Raw genomic sequence first — 22,004 nt, 5'->3', positions numbered from 1 at the left:
ATAGCTATTTCATAGATAAATCACAGAACAGTGTTGACAATACATTTCTGCGCTACCTATGATTCTGTGCGCGTAATGTGCGAGCTATTTGTGTGTGTTACAATGCAGCATGCATTGGTTTAGAACGGCGATTAACTTGGGTGTACAATAAAGAACTCTGTTTCGTCTTATGTCCAAACATACTGCGCTATCTTTAAAGAATGATCATGTGACTTTTACGTACACCTCTAAATGTCCAGTGCAGTTTTGCAAAATATTTCTGTTTCAAATTGCCTGAAAAACCACCTCATGCGAGCATAAAAACTTTTTTGTGATCTATTGGAGTTTTTGCGAAATTGACGTGTTGCATTGGGCGTATTTTCAATTCGTAATTTGCGAATTTGAAGAGTAATGGAAATGCAGCTAATGAAGTTGCCGTAGGGATACAGAGACAAATCATGCTCGCATGTAAACTTTTTAAAATGAAATAGGCTTTCACTTTTGTATTGCATATTAAATGGAGTGTTTATAGCGCTAAAATGAATGGAAATGTATAAAACCGTTTAAAACTAAGCTTCATGTTTTACTGTCTTGCATTCGATGTAGGAGTAAATTACAATAAGCAGAAGCGATTGCATATTATGTTTATACAGCAGAAGCAAGCCATTATGTGTGACACTGCTACTACGCATATGAGACTTGAGAAAATGTTCAGTGAAATGGGCTTTGCATGTATACACATTTAACCGGGGCACAACTTATTTGCTCGCAACTTCCAGCAACACCTTAATTTTTGGAGATGTTTTCATTTTTACACGTGTGCGTTCGGGCTGATTTCAGCCACACAAGTTAGAGACATGCTCCGTTATTTATCAATTGTTCCAAATGACTTCCACATATACAAATGGAGAATAGAGGATTTGACAATGCAATTATCAAATGACACTAAATAATTATTCTACTTGCTCAGGTGGTTGTGGGGGGTTTCTTTTCTCATTTCTATTAGCCAGCCTTTATGTAATGTGTTATGCAGCAGCTGATGCAATTACTGTGAGGAAAAAATCTCTCCTTTTGAGATGGTTATATCAAGATACCCCCCAATGGATTCTTACTCGATGAACAGACTGGGACAATACTATCAGAGTCAGTCCTCATTTTATTATTTCTTGCAGAGGCAAAAGATAAATATACCATTCTATGCCAGCTATGCTGGAAGTTCTAAGGACAAGAACACAGTTATATCTTAAAGCTTGCCCTTGACCTTCTCAATATATATGTGTGCTCTCTAAGAATGTCAGGTGTGTCGTTTGATCTTCTGAGGTTGTGATCTGTAGCTGGCTTCCACTTGCTGCTGCTTGCTTGTGTGCTCTCTTCTCTCCTCAAGATCTTCAACTCCAGAGAGCTCTAAAGGCCCCCTTTTTATAATCAGTATTGACACATATTAGGCCTATATCTATATTTACGCACATGTTGCTTCATATACATTTCCTGTTTGCATCAATGGTTACATTACCTGAGTCAATAGCATTAGCAATATTTAAATAGCATTAGCCTTTATTTAAATCACAGAAAATGTTTGGGGTTTTTTTGTGTTTTTTTTTTTTTAACACTGGCTGAGTTTGTGTAATGGTCTCTTTCTGTTTTGGTTTCAATTTCATTATTTTCCGTTTTCCTGTTTGCCTGAGTTCTCATTCATTGTTTGTTGCCATGGTTTCTGAGTTTGAGTTGTGCACCTGTTCCATGTTATGTTGATTAGTCCCTGTGTGTATTTAAGCTCTTGGTTCATTCTGTTCACATTGCGGTGTTGTCTTTGTTTACTGTCTAGTTACTTTTATAATCTTCTGTGTTTTTCTAAAAAAAAATTAATAAAGTGTTTTGTTTTGGACTCTCGTCATAGTGCATTTGCTTACCACTCCACTCACTCTTCTTAAGGTTTTTCTCCCTTCTTCACTTAAACATCTTTTTTTCTTTTCTTGCACGCTTTTGGCCTGCTCACTAGGGACATTAAACTTGACTTGAATTGACATACTTATTAGACTTATATTTAATTATATAACTTCTGTTATTGGGCCTTGGGAATCTGTGAAAGCAGCTCTTGTGGATGGAATATTTTATAAAGTAATCCAAATCCTTGTTGACACAACATAACATGTCAAAGTGAACTGCTGAACTCCTGAGTTGATGTTCAGAGTGAGTACTGTGAGTTGTCCAGTTTATTTTGATTTATATGAAAGTGAACAGGCAGGGCTGTACTGCAGGCTGAGTCATTAGAGTTCAGTCATAGACTCGTCCTGTGGCAGTCATTGTTTTAAGAGCCAGAATCTACTCTCTTAGGCTTCATCTTTGTGGCAGTAACCAGCTTTTTCCTGAGAAGTGTGTCTTGTACAATGCGCTAATTCATCTGTAGGCTGAAACGGTAAAAAGTTTGATTAATGATTTTTTTTATTTTTTATTTACTGAGTCCAGTTCTGAATTAGCAATGAAATGAATCCGTCATGCCAACAATGTTGCCTGATTTGAGAACAAATAATGCATAAGCTCAGTTGAATTCCTGCCACAGCCTAATATGAGACCATCAAGCTTAAATGAAATTACAGTAATCGGATAGTCTTTGGAAATCATATATTCTTCTCATGCAGGCACATTTCTAAAGAGGATTACTGCTTAATGTCACTATGAGCCCTTCACACACCTGATGAATAGCTGCAAGTAGTAAACAGTGAATCTCTCTTCACCACCTGAAAGACATGAGGTATAGCAGAAGGCTTGTCTTTTGGATCATCGGAGTGAGATGAAAATGTCATGCTTTTGTGTTCTCGGGATTTTTCTAATATTGCTGGACTGGTGCCTCAGCTGTCTTTGTGCCAGCACAGCATGAAGGATTCAGAATCCTGCATCGCATGCTTGTCACTCACTTTTTTTGCAGTCCTAAATAACAACAGACTCATGCAGAGCTATTATGAGCAATTATGTGTACCCCAGAGCTAAGCCAGAAGCTACTGTTCCTCATCTGCAGAGTTAATCTCTGCACTTCTGGATCATGCCAAACAGAGTAGGAGTGAAGACTTAGACCTTTTCAGTCTTCACTCATGCTTTCTTTCTGCTTCATCTTTGTGCTGCATGAAGGAAATAGTATTTTATTACAAAAGCGCTTCACTAAGATCTTACTAAAGTTTTAGTGTTTGCTTTGAATTATGGTTTATTTTTCCCTTTGTTTTTAAATAATATAAGAAAATAATTTACATGAAAACTCTACAAAAGAATATTTCCATTCTATAACATACATTGAAAATGTGGGATTCAAAATCTATTGTAAACCTGGAAATGAACACAAGGTTGTTGTTTTTGTTTATTTTTTAAAAAGAAACATGACAAAATAAAAACATAATATTTAAGACATTTCCTGGATCACTAATCAAATGATCAAATTTGTGACAATGATGGTAACTCATCCAACCATCTGGTTGTGCTATGTACAGGGATGATAGATCAAATAGTATGGCTTGTTAAGGAAAGGTTTACTTTAACTTTTACAAGTAATTGAATTAACGTTTTTTTGACTGGTGGACAGTAAATCTGGCAACAACTACAACAACAACAACAACAACAACAACAACAAAATCACAAAAACCAAAACTCTATAAAATTCTATTTCCATTCTAAGCAACATGTTTACAGCAGGGTCCAATTGTCTGAGACCACAGTGAACATCTGAGATTCAAAATCTATTTTAAGCCTGGAAATTAAGAAATCAGAAATGTTATGACCACTCAGAACACCCTAGCAACAACCTTGCAATGCCCTGGAAACCACCTAAGAAACTGTAGCAATACAACAACACCCTGGTAACCAGAACTGTGGCAGGGAATTTCACACAGGCAAACAACATTCACGTTTTCTTAGAACATCTAGTTTTACCATGTGATTGTGGTTTGGAAAAAGAGTAAATAGATCAAATGTGCATACATCTCCTTTGATTGTAATGAGTAAATTCATATGAATATTTATGTCATCCTTACCACTTCCCTAATTAGACCCGCTACACATCACACATGCCAGACACCTCTACTCTCTTGATCACGACAGCCAGTGTCATGAAGAGAAACTCTATTAAGAGAGCTAGATAGGAAGAGTGGCAGAAGAAGAGAGAGAGACATCTAACGGTAATGTCTGTATACAGTATGAAAGTGTTCCAGGTCACCATCTAATCACTTCTGAAACTGATTGGACCCTTCAAAGCACAGCAAGCGCTTTTGATTTGCATCTGTGTTTGTTCCCAAACCCACCCACTCCTTCATTAAACATCACTTCTCGAGTGAGCATTTGCTTCTTAAATTTTCATTAAATGGAATATGGCCTGAAGACTCAGGCACACTAATACCACACACATAAGAGCATGGAGACTGACTCTTCTGTCACAGTGAGAAACTGGGCGTGAAAGTGTTTATCAGGGGCTTTGGGATTATCATTGAGCAAATTACCACTGATCCAGCAGAAGGTCTCAGGCAGACTGTGTGCTTCTGGCAGGGACTGAAGACTCTCTCTCTCTAGGGTTTAAGAAGGATGGGAGAAACGAGGGGCAAATGACTGTACTTCATTTCGATGTAACATATGTATTCTTAATGGCTCATTATTGATTCTTCCATTTTCCTTTTTGATATTACACCCCTCCCCTTTTCCTGTGGAGTATCTTTTGTGTGTTTTGTTTGAGAGTGGTGGCTCATGCTGAAAGAGGCAGAGAGCATTACTCCCAGGAGGATTCATCTCACTTTCAGCCCTGAGTGACTTTTCCTCCAGCTGCACCAATGACTCTCCATACACGCCTGCTGCACGGATATGGACTGTATTATTTCTTGGCATTGCTGACACTTTTCATGTCAGAAGGTAGGTGTGTGTGTATGTTTGTGTCAGTCACATTGAAAAAAAAAAAAAAAACTATATATATATATATATACTTATTTTTATTTTTATGTGTCTGTTGATTGTGATTAAAACAGGGGGGGGGGGGGGGGGGACTATTGGGCAAGAGAAATAAGCTTAACTCATGCAATATTCCATTCAATTCAGCTTTTTAAGTAAATGTATTTTGTTATCGGCATATTTAGATATTTTTACTGGAAAACAAGGCAATTTTTTGTAGTCTTTGAACAGTATTTGTCTTTTCTCTACGTGTTTATTTAAGCTCAAATAGCGTGTATACTACGTTTTTTTGTGTTATATAGCAACATTTTTGATGCCCTTGTTCTTTGAACAATCCACCTGACCAATGAACTTGCTTGGTGACCTCTTTGCAACATTCAGAAAAATGTCCTTTGTGTTCATTCTAACACAAAAATCAATCAAACACACATTTTGTATTTGACACGTATTACAGGTATAATACACTAGAATTCTGACTCAAATGTATCTGAGCTATATTCTGATGCCAAATGTACTGTATCTGAGCTATATAACAGTAATGAATTCAGATATCTTTGTTTGCTTGCAGTGTTGCATCCTAAAGCTCACTAGCCTCATTTAGATCTAATCTTACATGCAAATACAACATTTCTGTCTGAACGGATTCCAGTGAGGGGGTTATATAAAGTGAGCCACCGCCACCAGATGAACTTTGCCTTTTGAAAAGGACATGGGGATCACATTACCAGAAATCATAAATTACCATACACGAGAAAAGCCAATAACCTGTCAGAAACTGCACATATTATGCAGATTTCTACTGGATAGTCTCAAAGCACTATGTCAGACAGGTCGCATGTCACAGCAAATCATTCAAAAGATTAGTGGGACTCAATTGCATCAATAATGCATGCAAGCGAATGCTTTTCCTTGTTGATGTAAATGATTTACTTTTTTCAAAGCATTTTATTAATAACATGTAGTGTACTGCCTTTCCCACATAACATTATCAAAGTGGAACAGTACATTAGCCTAACAACCACCTGTCATAGTGTAGCCAGAGGCACTGTGCAGCTAAACCCATGTGTATCAAGAGCAGGGTTTTGAGCACATGGCTGAGTGACTTAAAACCTCAGGGCTAAATTCAATCTCAGTCGCTAAAACCTCATCCATGTTTGATCTGAAGCCACAGTAGAGGCGAAATCATTGAGAAACACATGGTGAACGAAGATATTGCTGTACATTTACTTTGAATTCAGCTCATTTTGGAATACAGTAGGCTGCTTTTTTTATTTATTTGTATTAGTATTATCCACAGCTCAGTATTATCCACAGCTCTGATAAAAACAAATATCTGCTTTCTGCTTTATAGTTGATGGGCTGCAGTGTTATGCCTGTAACATTGTGCATAACCAGAGGTATGTGGATGTAGGCTGCTCCAGCCCCGAAGTCATCACCTGCTCCCACTCTCACAAGGGCTTTAAGCATCGCTTCTGCATCAGGACAGAAAGTGGTAAGAATATCGCCCTTGACTACAACCACCCACCAGCAACAATCAGAAATGGCTGCCTGGTTTTCTATGGATGAGGCAGTCATTTCATGAGCATCATTTGCTTTGGAGAATAATGCATCATGATCGTTTTTGGTGACAATTTGGTTCGTCAAATTCATGGTGAGGATTTCTGAAATCCTTTGAGCAACAGAACTCCAGCAGAGACACCTTAATCCTCCTTGTGAGACTCTCTGCGTGTAATTGTCATCACACTTTGGCAGCGTAAGGAGCATTAGAGGCGGATGATCACTCCTCAGAAAAGATTAACTGAAGTTAGTGATCACAGTGTTCCCTGCCCCCCATCTAATTAACCTGCTTTAACCCGTACAACACCTTCATCTCCAAATCAAACATAAAAACCTTCATTTGTTTTGAATGTATGTAATGCATAGACTGTCTGTGAATTATTACACTCTTGAACATAAAGGTTCCTTATTTGGCATATAACCTTCCATAATTCAAAAGGTTCTTTATAGTGAAAATAAAGGTTCTTAAGATCATTAAAATATTCTTCACACTAAGGAAAAATGGGTTCTTTTTAAGAAATGTTCACTGAACATATTCTATAGCACTGTTATTCTATAGCATTGCTGCGAAAACTGCACGTTGGAGCCTCTAATTTTAAGAGTGATGCTTGAGGCTTCCAGCACAACTTTCAGATATCATTGCTTGAGCGAAATTCTTTGTAACATGAAAACCCGACCGCATTTATGACCCAAATGGCATTGACAGAACACAGCCAGACTCTCATACAGACAGTCCTCCAGATAGGTGACAGACCTGCACAGTCAAATTGATAAGGCTGATAAGAGCATTTAGACAGCGATCATCAGGGATTTCTCTCTCTCTCTCGTGTTGGATCATCAGCCAGCCATAATCCTCCAGAGTTATCCACTTTCACAAGTTGAGCCAGCTCTGCCTCCCTCCACGGCTCAGCATGCCTCACAGACTCGTCACATGACAACACTGAGCAAGTGCTCATGCCACTTGTTTTACTGTAGTGTATGACCAGATATTCTTCCTTTAGTTAAAGGTATGCTCTAGCTTCAAAATAAGATTTCAGTTTCTGTGTCATGTATGATTATAATTACGACTCATCAGTGGTAAAAATGCACTTACAATGGAAGTCTTTGTAGAGTCTGCTTGTATTTTTGTTGTAACACATATAGGCTACTGATTCCTCACTATGAAGCTTTCTTAATGATCCTTTTAGCAGTGAGACTACTGTAGGTGGATGAACTTATTGTTATGCATTACTGACATAACTCCTGTGGGTAGATTTGTTTCTATGTAAACTGTCCCTTGGTATCGTTGAATGTATCATGTGAATTTGGCAGGAATTGATATTGAGAGGGAGGGAGGGAGAGAGGGAGGGAGGGAGGGAGGGAGGGAGGGAGGGAGGGGGAGAGAGAGAGAGAGAGAGAGAGAAAAAATGAATGATATTACAAAGAACATCTTTTATACACCATCTTTGCTCAAACAACATTAGATTATTTGTTGTATTGTAATACCGGAAATCAATTAGGATTCTTGAATAACATTGAAAAGAGCAATATTACATCTGTATCAGAATCTTTTTCAATTTCACTTTTTCTACTTACATAGATTGCCATTTTTGCTTGACCCAAGAAAAAGTTGTCTCAAATACTTACATCCTTTGGTTGAATCCACCCTTCTTCAAAGTCCTTTATCATTTTTAACTCTTCTTTGTTAATGATTTCTTTCCACTTAGACAACAGCCGAGTTACTACACGGGTTGACCTCATCTTCAACTTTTCTTCCATTGCTTTAGTGTCAGATAAATCATGTTCAGTTATATGAATTAGACTTCCGAGAGTAATGATATGAGATTTAATAAGTAAGTCCATCAAAGCAGGAAAACATCCTTCATTTGACACATCCAAACGTGATCCACAAATCAACAGTTCTTGAAGAGTCCAGTACAAAGAGCCTGTTTTTTCACTTCTCAATACTTTAAAAAGTGACCATACTTTGAATAAAAAAATAAATAAAAAAATAAATTGGTAACTTAGATACAGAGAACTTCTTAAGGTTCATCCAGAACAAAGACTTGTCAAGACCCAGACCTTCAAAAAAAAAATTAATAATGGAAGCAACCAAACCCCAATTCATTTACAGACATATTAGAAAGTTAAAACTTCCATTTATACAAATGCCCCACAATTTTTTTCTTCTATCCCCTCAAAATTCTTCTTTACAGTTATATCATCTCCCAAATATACACCTAAATATTTAAACCCATCTCTACTCCATTTTAACCCAGCAGGGAGACTAGGTTGTCCAAAATCACTTAAAATCTTTGTTATCTTTGACACACCACTTTGTTCTTTGATGAAAATGACAATATCATCAGCATAAGCTGATAATTTAAAAACCTTAGAACCTCTAAGTTCTTAGAAAATAAAATAGCAACACCGCCACTTAGAGATTAATTATGACTGAAAATGGTTAACCTATCAAATTATCTTGCCCAATCTTCTTCATTTGAAACATCACTATGAGTTTCTTGTGCAAACAGAATGTATATTTTCTTTACCTTGATTAACTCACATAATTCAAACCTTTTCTTCCCTTCTCATGCCCCATTTAAATTAAGAGAAGCAAAATGAAATTCTCTCATTGAAGAGAAGAAAAGGATAATCAAGACACACACACACACACACACAAAACATATCAAGTATAATTGTAAAAAAAAGGTCATTATCAACATTAATTCCTAATTGAGAAATTACTTTAGTGAGAATTTGTTTCAGTCTGTAAACCTCTTGATCAGAAAAAAAGACCTTCACTTTTAAAAATCTTTGCTTTTTCTTCGAATTGCTCCAAATCAGGAAAGTACTCTGTAATGCGCACATTTCTTGCATTCTTTGTTACTCTCAAAAAGAGCTTAATATCATCTACACAGTAAGATTGTTATGAAGACTCATTTTTTGTTTGATCATAAGTAAAACTACATTCTGAAAGGTCAGTTTCACTTTCAGTATCAGTTTGACTATTTTCTGGGGGGGGGTTCTGTTTTTTTTTTTTTCTTCTATTTGCTGTAGTGGCATTTGTGGTGTTTTAAAAACACATTCATCTTGTTCTCCCCCAGAACACTGATCTCCTTCCAGCTCCATGTCTTGATTCTTTTCAGAACTCTGCATATCTAGACCATCGGTTAACTGATGCCTTTCATCAGATACAGAAGCTTCCTCTATATCTACCACTGCCTCTCGCTCTTTCCCCATTTGCTTCAAAGCTGCAGCATCACCAGATGAATCTGTTAAGTTTGTTCCTACAGGTTTTTGTACAATGTTTTCCTCAACTACACCAACTTTTGTAGGTACTTTACTCCTAACATTTTGAGCTACCTCCTCGTCCTCGCCAACTATTTCAACCGAAACCGCTGAAACTAATTTCTTGGATTTCTCATCTTTTTTCGAACAAACCCTCACGAGATGTCCTATTTCACCACAACTAAGGCATTTCATGCTATTCGTTGTGGCATGGACCACATAGTTGAAGTCATCATGATTGAAATTAAATGTCAAATCCAATTCCTCTTTGTTATCATCTGTTATCAAAACATCTGAACGACACTACGTGTTTCAGTAATGTCGATTTACAGCCGATTTGGATCATCTTGATTGTGGAAACCAACCTGCCATATCGTTCCAACAATTGAAAAAGCACCTCGTTTTTTATAAAAGGCGGCGTGTTTAAAAAAAGAATAACCTTTTTGGACGGAGTAGACAACGGTAACACAATATTCATTTAGAATATAAACAGATGAGATAGAAGGACCTAAACATTTAATATTGTGGACAAATTTTCTTTAACCATATTTAAAAAAATAAACAACCCCAGGGCATTCCCAGATAATGTAAGTATCAATTTCCCCTGTATGGCACAGCATACAATTAGGGTCAGGTTTAAGCTTCATACTGTAGAGTTTGCAAGAAGTCATATAGATCCTGTGGTTAAAGTTTAAATGGATTTGTTGATGGTCAGGATTCCTAGAAGCATGTATCGCCATGTCCCAGATGCTGTCCCAATCAAAACTGGGGGCAAGGTCAGGAATATCGGCCCGTCAGGCAGAATCTATTGTCAAAGGGGGATATATGTTTTCCAGAATATAACAGTACAATTTAGAGACAAATCCTCTTGTTCCATGAATCTCACAGTAAAGAATGATTTTTAAGGGAACCATTCAAAGGAACCCACAGGCTTTCTTGGCTGCCCTCAACTATAAGGAAAAAAGGAAAAAAAGGTGGAGCTTTGCAGGTGAAACTGAAAGGAAAGTTCTTCAAAGTTATAAAACCCTTTATACCCTCATTCCAGACAAATTTGGTAATTATGCTCTGTAGCCTATCCCAAAAGGGAGACAGGGGAGGCAAGGGCAGCATAGAGCTCATGAAGTAATAATACGGGGGAGCACATTCATTTTGATTATGGAAACAGTAAGTAAGTGTTTGTGAGTGATGACCAGTTATCCAGGTTACACAAAATTTTGGTCAAGATGCCCTCGTAGTTAGTTTTAATTATTGAAAAGAAGCACCGATCATAATACCCAGATATTTCAATTTCAAAAATACCTGTGGGTAGTACTGTGTTTCTGATTGTGTCATTCAGAAGGAGTGCCAACTTAGCCCAGTTTATTCTTTATCCCGAAATCTTGCCAAAGCTGGCAAAAATAGTTAAAATGTTAGGTATGGACTGCAACGTGTTACCTAAATTAAAATGGACATCATCTGCATTCAATGAAATATGATGACTGGTCCCACATAGTGTGATCGGAGTGATGCCCTTATCTATGCGTATTGTCTATGCCAATGGTTTAAGCGAAAGTGCAAAGAGAAAGAGCTTAGGGGGCATCCCTGTTGAGAGCCTCTCGCTATATCAAACAGGGATGAACAAGTCCTACCTGTCAGAACCATGGTCGTGGGGTTCGCATAAAGCACCGTGATTATACGAATGTAAGAGGACCCCAGAGCAATGATCTTCACTACAGACCACAAATATGGGCATTCTAAATGATCAAAAGCAAAAGCCTTCATAGTATCTAGGGAAAGGACAGCAACAGGAAGAGTCGAAGAAGAGACCGTTTATTATATGAAGCAATCTTCTTACATAATCTGATGCCAGCCTAATGCTAATGAAGCCTGTCTGGTCACAGTTAATAAGCTTATGCATAACAGTCTGAAGCCTCTGTGCAAGTAATTTAGCATATATTTTCAGATCGGCATTTAAAAGAGACAAAGACCTATAGTTGGCACAATCATTAGGGTCCTTGTCCTTTTTGAGCAAAAGTGAAATAAAGGCAATATTCACATCCCTGGAAAAGGACCCTCTCTCAAAAGCAGAGGTATGAATGTAGTGTTTACATGATCGCTAAACAGGTGATTGGTTGATGTGTGTTTTAGCATTGCTAAGAAAATTCCCGCTCCTCCGTGAGAGATAGCCTACGAGACCGGTGCATATCACAGGTGTCGCTCATCAGTAATCACGCCACCGGCCTCGCGCCGTTCTCTCACGGCCCTCAGCCTCTAATCTAATCTTAGAGACTCCTCCTCAGACATCTTGGGAAGTGGTATGTTATTTAGAAAATGGTTACAAGCCTTTTGGTTATGCAATTCCTCTGAACTGTATAACTCAGCATGAAAACAGTGGAAGGTAGCATTAACCTGTGAAGGTTAATTGAGAATGTTACCATTTCCTGATTTGATTGTGGTGATATCTGAGAAATGTTCATTGAACCTCAATCTAAGGGCAAGTAAACAGCATAAAGCAAAATTTCTCATAACAGCATCCCAGAGTATCCTTGGATCATCAACTGAACCCTTATTTATTTCAGCAAAGTCCATTAGTTGACTTGAAAACATAGTTTTAAATGCTTTGTCACAAAGAAGCGTGGTGTTAAAATGCCATCTAGGGGCCTGAGCTGGTTTAGAATGTATCAAAGCAAGAGCAATCACTGCCTTATGATCAGAAAGCGCCATTGGCAATAAGCTGACATCCATGATATCATGGAACAAGCCTCTAGAAGCAAAAATAAAGTCAATTTGGGAAAAAAGCTTTGTGTCTAGATAAGTGGGTGAGTCTTTAGCATTAGGATTTAATATACATATTTATATATCTGTGTGTCCTGACCCATCAACTGAATAGTTGACAACAGCATTCATTTCAGCACCTATGATAGATTTAAAACCAGAAAGCTCCAAAAGTGCCTTGGTGTCACGATACAGAGGGAAGCAGACAAGTAAGTGATACGTAAACAGTTTTATTGAGCAGTGGCACGAATCCAAACAGTTATGCAGACAGGTGAGCTTGGGGCAGAGTGACAGAATGGATGAAGGACTTAGCTGGATGTTAATACGGGTCTGTATCTTGTAGATGAACAGAGAGAGAGCAGCAGGCTGTAGGCGGATAAAAGGTGGCTGAAGATGGATGACTGAAGACGAATGACAGGAGACAGAGTTTGGGTAAGGAATCCTTGAAGAGGGTAAGAACAGGTAGGTATTAGAGTAGAGTCTGTATGCGTTCATAGGGACGAGACCAGACAAGGGAGTGAAGGAGAAGAGAGTCTATAGTGTGCGCTGATGATGATGTGCAGGTGCAGTGAATCAGAATTCTGGGGAGAGTGAACGAGTGGGCGGAGCGTGCTGATCTGGTGATTGTTACACTTAAGCCCTATTCGGAAGGGACTAGTTTTCCAAACGACGTTTGAGTTACAATTCTTATCAACCTACATCTGTGATTTCATGTACGGATTCGGATGGGACTAACATCTCCGTGTTTATTACCGAGGTAGGAGTGTCTGTGTTTTACATGTGGGCATTGCAGAAGATCACGTGTTCAGAATGCGTGGATTGCATATGAAATTTGATCAAATGTATTTTGAAATTAAGTACTTTTAAAATTAAGCACTTTGAAATATAAAGTAAAACGTCCTAACGTATTTAGTGTTTTGTAAACATTTGATAAAAATTGTAGTATAAAAAAACTAAACACATTTATCATCATGATTTTATAGAACTTGGTTCTTATAATAAAACCACTGGAATAAAAAGTTTTAACTTACTAACTAACTATATATATATATATATATATATATATTATATATAACAGGGGGAGGGTGTTGTGAGGTTTTGTGCTCGTGCACGACTGCACGCGAAGTCGGAGCTGAAGAAGAAGCTGGCTCAAAACCTCACAACACCCTCCCCCTGTCGGTGATTGGTTGGAACACTATTTGTTTTGGTTTTGAGTGGTTGGTGAAACCAATTGTTTTTGTGTGCAGATCTCAGAGCCTAGGCTGCGTTTTTTTGACAGCATGCTTATGGGGCGGGCAGCTAGCAGATCGTTAGGAAAGATTAGATGAATGTGATCATTTTTGGGGGGGGCCTGAAATCACTGATACAACCTTTAACATTATCAGCCAATCATAAAATGAAAAAGTATGTATGGTAAAGGTAAATCATGTAAAAAAAAAAAAAAAAACTTTACAGAGGAGGAGAAAACATGGGATGGGGATGTGAACTTTAAACTCTGGTCCAAGCTAAAGTAAACCAGTTTCGAACTATATAAATACAACAAAAAAAAAAAAAAAAAGGAAAAGATTGGGTACACCCATGTCTATGACTACTGTGGAGCAAAAAAGCAAAGCTAAGTGCTATACTCCGTGCTATACTCCGTGCTATATTTGGAAATTAATGCCTTTCTTAATGCACAAACTGCCGGGGAAATGTCAGGAGCGATGTAGAGAACCTGATCCTCGAATTGGAGCTGTCCTTGGCGTCTAGCTGCAGTCAGAATCATAGTGACGTCTCTGAATGAATCAATGAGCAATGAATCTTGATGATAACCAGCCGAGGGCGGCCATCTGTGAGTGTACCAATCCCCAATTCGGAATGAAAGTTTAGTTTCAGTTTTATCATAAACAGTGGTAAAATATCGAAGCTGGAGTCTTTAATTTTTCTAATGATACTCAGTTTGTCCAATGTAATGTTTTAAAGTGCAGTGAATGTTGAACAAAAATAATCTGGGGCCGTCAGCGATCTTTGTACGTAAAGGGGCAAAGCACAAATTCTGATCAATTCAAATATCCAATTCTCACACAGATTGAATAAAGCTCAACTATACAACCTGTACGTTTCTCTGCAGTCTGTTAACCCTTCTTTCAATGCCACCCGAACTTCCAATCGAGCGAGTATGGTCCATCAGGCCCCAAGCTCGTGTTCCGGAGCAATGCCTTCCTCCAGTGTCAGGACATTGCAGAAGTCCCTCAAGCAAGCCAGGACTGCGCCCCAGATCCCACTATGGCCAGGAGCTCTCACTCTCACTTTCCTCCCTCACCTGCTCAGCCCCACACCACGGATCTAACACACTCTCCATTCCAATCCCTGCAATTTCTACCCCGCATTAACCACTCAAACATTGTCTTTTCCTCCCTCTATTTCTAATCATCTTCTCCTTGGCTGTCTGCAACAGGGGTAGACCCTGGCTTGAGGTGTGCTTACCAATGGAATCAATGTCCTTACTGGGGTGCTTTGGACACCGGCAGGGTTTTCCTGGGTTTCAGTAACAATTATTGCATGGTCTGTAGATCATTCGATCACTCGACCACATCCTGTCCGTAAATTAACCATCTAATCCTCTCATGCCTGAAAACAAATCAGGTCAAATCCACAAGTTATGTTCTGCGGCCTGCAACTACCTGTTCGAAAGCTTCCATCAATTTTGAGGCTAGGGTCAGAGTTGTTGTTTTTTTTTCATCCGGGAGTAAGGTCTGCAACAATTTCAGTAATGTGAAATGTACTAGACAGCATTCTCAGAAATATACTTGATGTACTTCTCAGAAATATACTTAAAGTTACACTTAAGTGTACTTGACTTATACTGAGAGAAAAGTCCAAGTATATTTGCCTTGTACTTGTACTCAATCTTTTGATCAAGATATACTTAAAAGTATAATTAAGTATTCAAAGTATACTTGGCTTGTAGTTGTGTTAACTCTTTTGATCGAGTAGCCTATTAAATATACTTCTTTTTTTTTTACATAGTTTTTCATATAGTCTTATGAAACTTACATTGTTTGAAAATATTGATTAGAATATTGATATAAAACAGATATGTTTCTAATTCTGCGTATCTGAATTTTTGTGTAGGCTAGTCCACTGGTAATGTACACAGGAATTTACTTTAATTCTACTTTACTCTTTCATTGACAGAATTTTCCAGCTATCCATGTTTTCACTGTTATACAGTATGGGGCGCTATGACACAATCATGTCAAGTCAAGTCACCTTCATTTATAGAGCGCTTTTAACAATATGGACTGTTTCAAAGCAGCTTTACAGTGACAATAGGAAATTAAAATAACAGAGATTGTTTTGGCTTTACAGCAGCTCTAGAATAAAGTTATTATCCAGCTAAAGTTAGTTTTGATCGATTCACTTCCGTTGCAAAGATCATTAGTTATTAACTTAGTGCCCGCTTACACAACACCGTTCTAACAGAAAACCCTTAATGCGCTCCGGCCCCCTCATTCACAGAATTATTTATCGTTTCCGAGAAGCCATGTGAACCGGAACTATTTTGACAACATTTTATCTGTACAGAGGTAAAGGGAAGGAGAAGGGGTCTTCACAGGGGGACTAGTTGACACTTCAGGACTGCATTGTCGTCGTGTCCAGGCGCAGATCTGGATTGTGCATCGTGTCGTGCGTCGTGCGTCGTGCATCGTGCGTCGTGTCCTTCATCAGATCTGGATACAGCCTGGATCCGGCGGACTGCGGTAAACCTCGAGATAAACAGAGAGACTAATATTAGTGTAGACGCCATTCTTCTTATGATGTAACGAGTACATCAGGATTTATGGGGAGTGTTCCCATTTCCGGCTGACCTAATCTATGCAGCCTAACATTGAATTATAGAAGTTTATAATGTGTTATGTGTATGCTAGGTCAAAGAGATGTGTTTTTGGTCTAGATTTGAACTGGACAGAGTGTGTCTGCTTCCCGGACAATGTTAGGAAGACTGTTCCAGAGTTTTGGTGCTACAGTAACTAGGAAAAGGATCTACCACCAGGAGTAGATTTTTGATATTCTATTATTATCAACCAATTATCATACCTATTCTAGGTATTATCAACTGGCCGGAATTTTGAGATCGCAATAGACATGAAGGACTATAATGCGTTAAGAGCTCGCTCAAGTACTGGGGAGCTAAACCATTTAGTGCTTTATAAGTAATCAGCAATATTTTAAAATGTATACAATGTTTAATAGGGAGCCAATGCAGTGTTGACAGAACCGGGCTAATATGGTCATACTTCCTGGTTCTGGTAAGAACTCTAGCTGCTGCATTTTGGACCAGCTGTAGTTTATTTATTAAGTGTGCAGGGCAACCACCCATAAGAACATTACAATAATCTAGCCTTGATGTCATGAATGCATTAACTAATTATTCCGCATTTGTCATTGAGAGGATATGACGTAATTTAGATATATTTTTAAGATGGAAAAATGCGGTTTTACAGATACTAGAAATGTGACTTTCAAATGAAAGGTTGGTATCAAAGAGCACACCCAGGTTCCTAACTGACGACGAAGGTTTGACAGAGCAGCCATCAAGTGTTAGACAGTACTCTAGGTTATTAGGACATTTTTTATCCAAATAATTAGAATCTCTGTTTTTTCAGAGTTAAGTAGTAGGACATTACTAGTCATCCAGTTTTTGACCAATTCCATTAATTTCACGAGTTCACATCTACATATAATTAGTACAATAAGTTTATGCGTATTTGGCGTGCTGTCTGGGGGGAGGGCTCCGAGCTCGGAGTTAGGCCCGAACCCAGAGTACTCCCCCCAGTTGATAAGTGTAGATGGAACTGGAAGTGAGGAGATGGGGTGGAGGAGGGATGCTGACAAACTTTCAATGAACAGAGATAGGTCTGCTGTGAATTTATACTCTGTCATTGAGTTAATTACTGATTAATCTCCAGCTGTGCATAATTTGGTTAATTATCTGAACCTGCTCCTCCCAAACTTTGTTAATAAAACATCATTTTGTGAATTGGTAAGTTTTGTCAGGGCTTGAAGAAATACAAAGCTGAGTATCAGCATAACAGTGAAAACTAATGCCATGATTCCTAATGATATCTCCCAAGGGTAGCATGTACAGAGTGAACAGCAATGGTCCTAGTACTGAGCCTTGTGGTACTCCATACTGAACTTGTGATCGATAAGACATCTCTTCATTTACTGCTACAAACTGATAACGGTCAGATAAGTATGATTTAAACCATGCTAATGCAATTCCACTAATGCCAACATAATTTTCGAGTCTATATAAAAGAATGTTGTGGTCAATAGTATCAAATGCAGCACTAAGGTCGAGTAACACTAATAGAGAGATACAACCACGATCGGATGATAAGAGCAAATCATTTGTGACTCTAATGAGAGCTGTCTCAGTACGGTATGGTCTAAATCCTGACTGGAAATCCTTGCAGATACTATTTCTTTCTAAAAAGGAACATAGTTTTGAGGATACCGCCTTTGACAGAAAAGGTAGATTCAAGATTGGACTGTAATTGACTAATTCTGTAGGATCAAGTTGCGGTTTTTTAACAAATGGTTAAAACATCTTCTAGTACAGAATATCCGGATCAAAACACAGGAGAAGAAGAAGCTGAAACAAGTGATAGAAGATTGCTCATGCAAATGTGAAATAACATGTTCATCAAACATTAAACAGCATGTAAATCAAAACTGCTTAATGTTACCAAATGAATTGTCGAACCCATGAAGAGAAAACGGCCGTGAAGCTTTGGGGGTGTTGGACTCAATCTACTCCATCTGTTTTTTGATCATCATTCTGAATCTGAATCTGATCAAGGCGTAGCAGTCTCTGTTAAAAAAGTGATTTTCTCAACTTTATGAAACTTACCGACATTCAAGTGTTGATAAAAAAAGGATGCATGAAGCTAATAAAATGTTTTTCAAATTACAGTTCAAGGTATTTTTCAAGTATAAAAAATAATATCTACATTTGAACATAGTATACTGAGAAGTGCAAAAATAATATATAAATAGTAAACTATAAGTATAATGTTATGTTCACTTAAAGAAAACTTACAAGTATACTTGCAGTATAAACTACTAAACTAGTAGTTTACTGAGAGTACACTTCAGTGTGTACTTTCATGAACTAAACATGTACTACTTGTATTAAAATAGTAAACTACTAGTATACTTATAAGTTCACTTGTAGTACAGATACATTACAAATGAGAAAAACCTAGTTGTATACTTAAAGTTTACTACTGTTACACTTATAGTACACTTAAACTTATAGTACACTTATATACTAAAAGTGGGCCAATTTATTCCCAAGCAGTATTGAAATTGTACACTCACAAGTTGACTACAAGTACACATTGATATTAGTATACTTACTACATAAAAGTATACTTAAAAATATACTTGAACATTACTTAAATATACTTCATAAAATGAACTTGAAGTACTTCTTTTTCATAAGGGTGGCCCCTTTTTGAATCACCCCATTTGAGTCTTTCCGTGTCAGCCCTATTGGAGTGGCTACTAGGGTACATTGGCATGATAGATTTTATTTCACCGTTCTTTAACCTTCGGCTGCAAAAAGCAGTCCCAAAATTTGACACGCTGACTGAAGCAATGCTGAATTTCATCCAATAATTATGCAATCCAATACCTCCCATATCCACTTGCTCAGCGATTTTCTTAATCATCTTGCCGCGTGATGCTATCCCAGCCGCCCATCTTCTTACAGTTCAAAAAGTTTTTGCAGACCTCCGGATTCCGAGGTCCCTGGACAAAGCGGGTCCAGTCACATCCACTTCTGGCATTAACATAGACTTGGTTCATTTTCAAGTTTTATTGCCTATGGAAAACATTGACAGAGTTATCTTAATTGTGTCTAACCTTCTAGACAGCCCAAATTGTTCTAAACGCAGACAAATTCATCACCAACCCTGCATGGGAAATCACCAGATAAAATCACTTGTTGATGTCTCCCTCAACTCCATCCTACAAGCCGTTGCTCCAAGAACCCTCCAAACCTATTGCACAACATGGAAGATTTCCCAGTTTGTCCCTTATATCTGTCACGTCGTTCATTTCTTAATAGTGGCAAAGACCTCCAAGCTGGATCAATCAAAGGTTATATGAGCAGAATCCAATCTTTTCAAACATTATACAGCAGCAAATCCATACGTTCAGCATCGGCCAACCCAGTTTTTGCGGTGTATCCCATTCAACCGTACCATTCCCTCTTGTCTTGCTTGCATTTCAGACACTCAGGTTAAATCAACCTTTGACTGGCTATTTGTGGGTGACCCCTTAAAGGGGTCCTGAACTGCATTATTTTATAATGTTTCCTGGGGTGCACAATGATGTTAGTATGATTTTTTTTTTTTTTTTTTTTTTATTGTCATAATTTTGAAATAAAAGAAAAATGTCCTTCCCTGTGTCTGCTGTGAGACTTAAAGGCCCACTACTGTGATTGGCTAACATCTTTGCATATGGAATAAGTATTACATGTGGAACTCTCTCAAAAACTTTTAGCACGTTTTTACTATTACAGCTCTAGATAAAAGCTCTAGACAAGACACTAATCATGAAAAGTGTTGATTATTGCATTATATTTAGATCTTTAAATTTAATATTTATATTCTAAATATTTGATTAAATTATATTTAAATTTACATAAAGCACATTGTTCGCATACCCTAGCATATGCACAGTTGTCAAACAGTTTTTCAAGAATGTGTAGTAACTTGTGGTAGTTGTATAGTTCTTATACCAGCAGCGTCTTAGTAAATTATCTATTTAACAGTTAGGCCTACTTCATAATTCATGTCTGACTGCATGTATTTTATGTTGCAGAAGAAAACACAAATCACTTCTTGCAATGTTAACCACAGGCATTAATTCTACTCATAAATCCAAAACACGCCATTCTAAAAACACACAGGAAATTCTTAACCTATGAACCCATGGCTCAAAAATGCTGAATCTCCTCCAGGTTTTACAACTAGCAACTCGATAGTTCTATTGCGAACTGCAATTACAATCATGTCTTTCAAATTAAATCCCTCTGAAGTTGATTCTGTGTAAACCAGCATGTGGTTTCTCAAAAGCACTGTTTTGTTTATGTGTCTGCAGTTGCATTGGGAGTCATGCTGACCAGTGGCTGTGCAACAGCCCGACACTGCCACACGGAGGAGCTGCCGGGAGTCAACATACACTGCTGCGCCTCTAATCTGTGCAACAGCGCCACCCGCTGGCGAACAACCACACTGATGCCTATGTGCTCATTGACGTTTGCTCTGTTGCTTCAAAGTGGGATACTGTCGACGAAATAACTTTGAACTTAACGGACGAATCACGGCAGCTAAGCTTGGATTTAAGGCATGAAGGAGAGAACCTTGAAAATATAATTATATAATATCTGTGAACACAGACCCTGGAGTAATTGTATGTGTGGATACATCTCAAAATCTCAAAACAAGTGGGCACTGGGCAATGAAAATCATGCTGAACTTTTCTCGTTTATTTTATTTTTTTGCGATTTTAACCACACTTTTAACCAGTGGTCTCAATGTGAATTTTAGTGGACGTATGACGTCAGTTCTCTTCTCGTTCCCACAGGTTTTGTTCATCACATTCAAGGTGCTGTATTATCTTTTTAACTCTACTAAAGCATACAAATAACTTAATATGTTTGCATATATTGAGGAAACATGTTAAGTTCACATACTCATTTCTCTGAAAAAACACTTCTACAGCCAGTTATTTTACTTTGAAATGTACGTTTTCAGGCTGGAATGTTTGTTTTTGTTTTGGTCTGTGATACTGCATGTTGCCAATTTGCCCGGTTTCATTGTCCATTGCGCTCGTTCCTGTTGCGTGTGCTCAAACTGGCAACCTGTGTGAGTGCCGTCCAGTCTGAGGAGCAGGTGGCGGGAGAAACGATTTCCGATATTTTGAATTGGACTGCAGTACCTATTTCGACCACTAGTTGTCATTATACAGACTGCACCTTTAACACTGAACATGATGCACTAACGTTTGACAATCAAGTAAGTGCTGAAATACTTATTGTCTTAATTTTGAATATTTATATAAGACATCGATTGCACTGCACTGCAAATTATTTTTGTTTAAAAATGTAAACAGCATTCCATAACTGAGCAGATACATTAAAATGTTGTTTTCTTACCTTGATTCACTAGCCTGTAATATTAAGTCAATGTTTTTTTTTTTGTTTTTTTTTTTTACGTATTTACGTCATTACTTACATCATATCCGTAAACAGAAAAGAAAGTCTAGTCTAGAAATCTAGACGCACCCTAGCGGCAGCAAATGTTATTTTGCAGCCAGGGTCGTCTAGCAACTCTCCGTTGGCTTGCGAGCTGGAAAAACCAAACTCTAGTCAGGCCAATCACATCATGTATAGAGTCTGTGCGTGGGCTTATGACATGTGACGGTTCCACGTGAATTCCTTGCTACTTGAAAACAAAGAAGATGGC

At 38.0% G+C, this 22,004-nt stretch overlaps 1 protein-coding gene across 1 annotated transcript; it reads left to right on the top strand.

Annotated features, from left to right (window-relative positions):
• Nucleotides 1-4,487: 4,487 nt before the first annotated feature.
• On the top strand, nt 4,488-21,793 carry LOC311294180 (uncharacterized protein). Its single transcript, XM_084414898.1, has 3 exons — nt 4,488-4,863; nt 6,251-6,391; nt 20,638-21,793. Exons 1-3 carry the CDS (start codon nt 4,785-4,787, stop codon nt 20,835-20,837), a joined length of 420 nt encoding a protein of 139 aa, XP_084271024.1. The 5' UTR covers nt 4,488-4,784; the 3' UTR covers nt 20,838-21,793.
• Nucleotides 21,794-22,004: the final 211 nt, after the last annotated feature.

The sequence above is a fragment of the Rutilus rutilus genome, assembly GCF_951802725.1.
Source record: "Rutilus rutilus genome assembly, chromosome: 7".
Lineage (NCBI taxonomy): Eukaryota > Metazoa > Chordata > Actinopteri > Cypriniformes > Leuciscidae > Rutilus > Rutilus rutilus.
This window is presented reverse-complemented; position numbering and strand designations above follow the sequence as displayed.

Excerpts from the sequence above, each read along its gene's own strand:
- LOC311294180 (XM_084414898.1), top strand. The coding sequence starts at position 4,785 with ATGACTCTCCATACACGCCTGCTGCACGGATATGGACTGTATTATTTC. Across the intron at positions 4,864-6,250 it reads GACACTTTTCATGTCAGAAG|TTGATGGGCTGCAGTGTTAT; the intron begins GTAGGTGTGTGT and ends TCTGCTTTATAG. Across the intron at positions 6,392-20,637 it reads CTGCATCAGGACAGAAAGTG|TTGCATTGGGAGTCATGCTG; the intron begins GTAAGAATATCG and ends ATGTGTCTGCAG.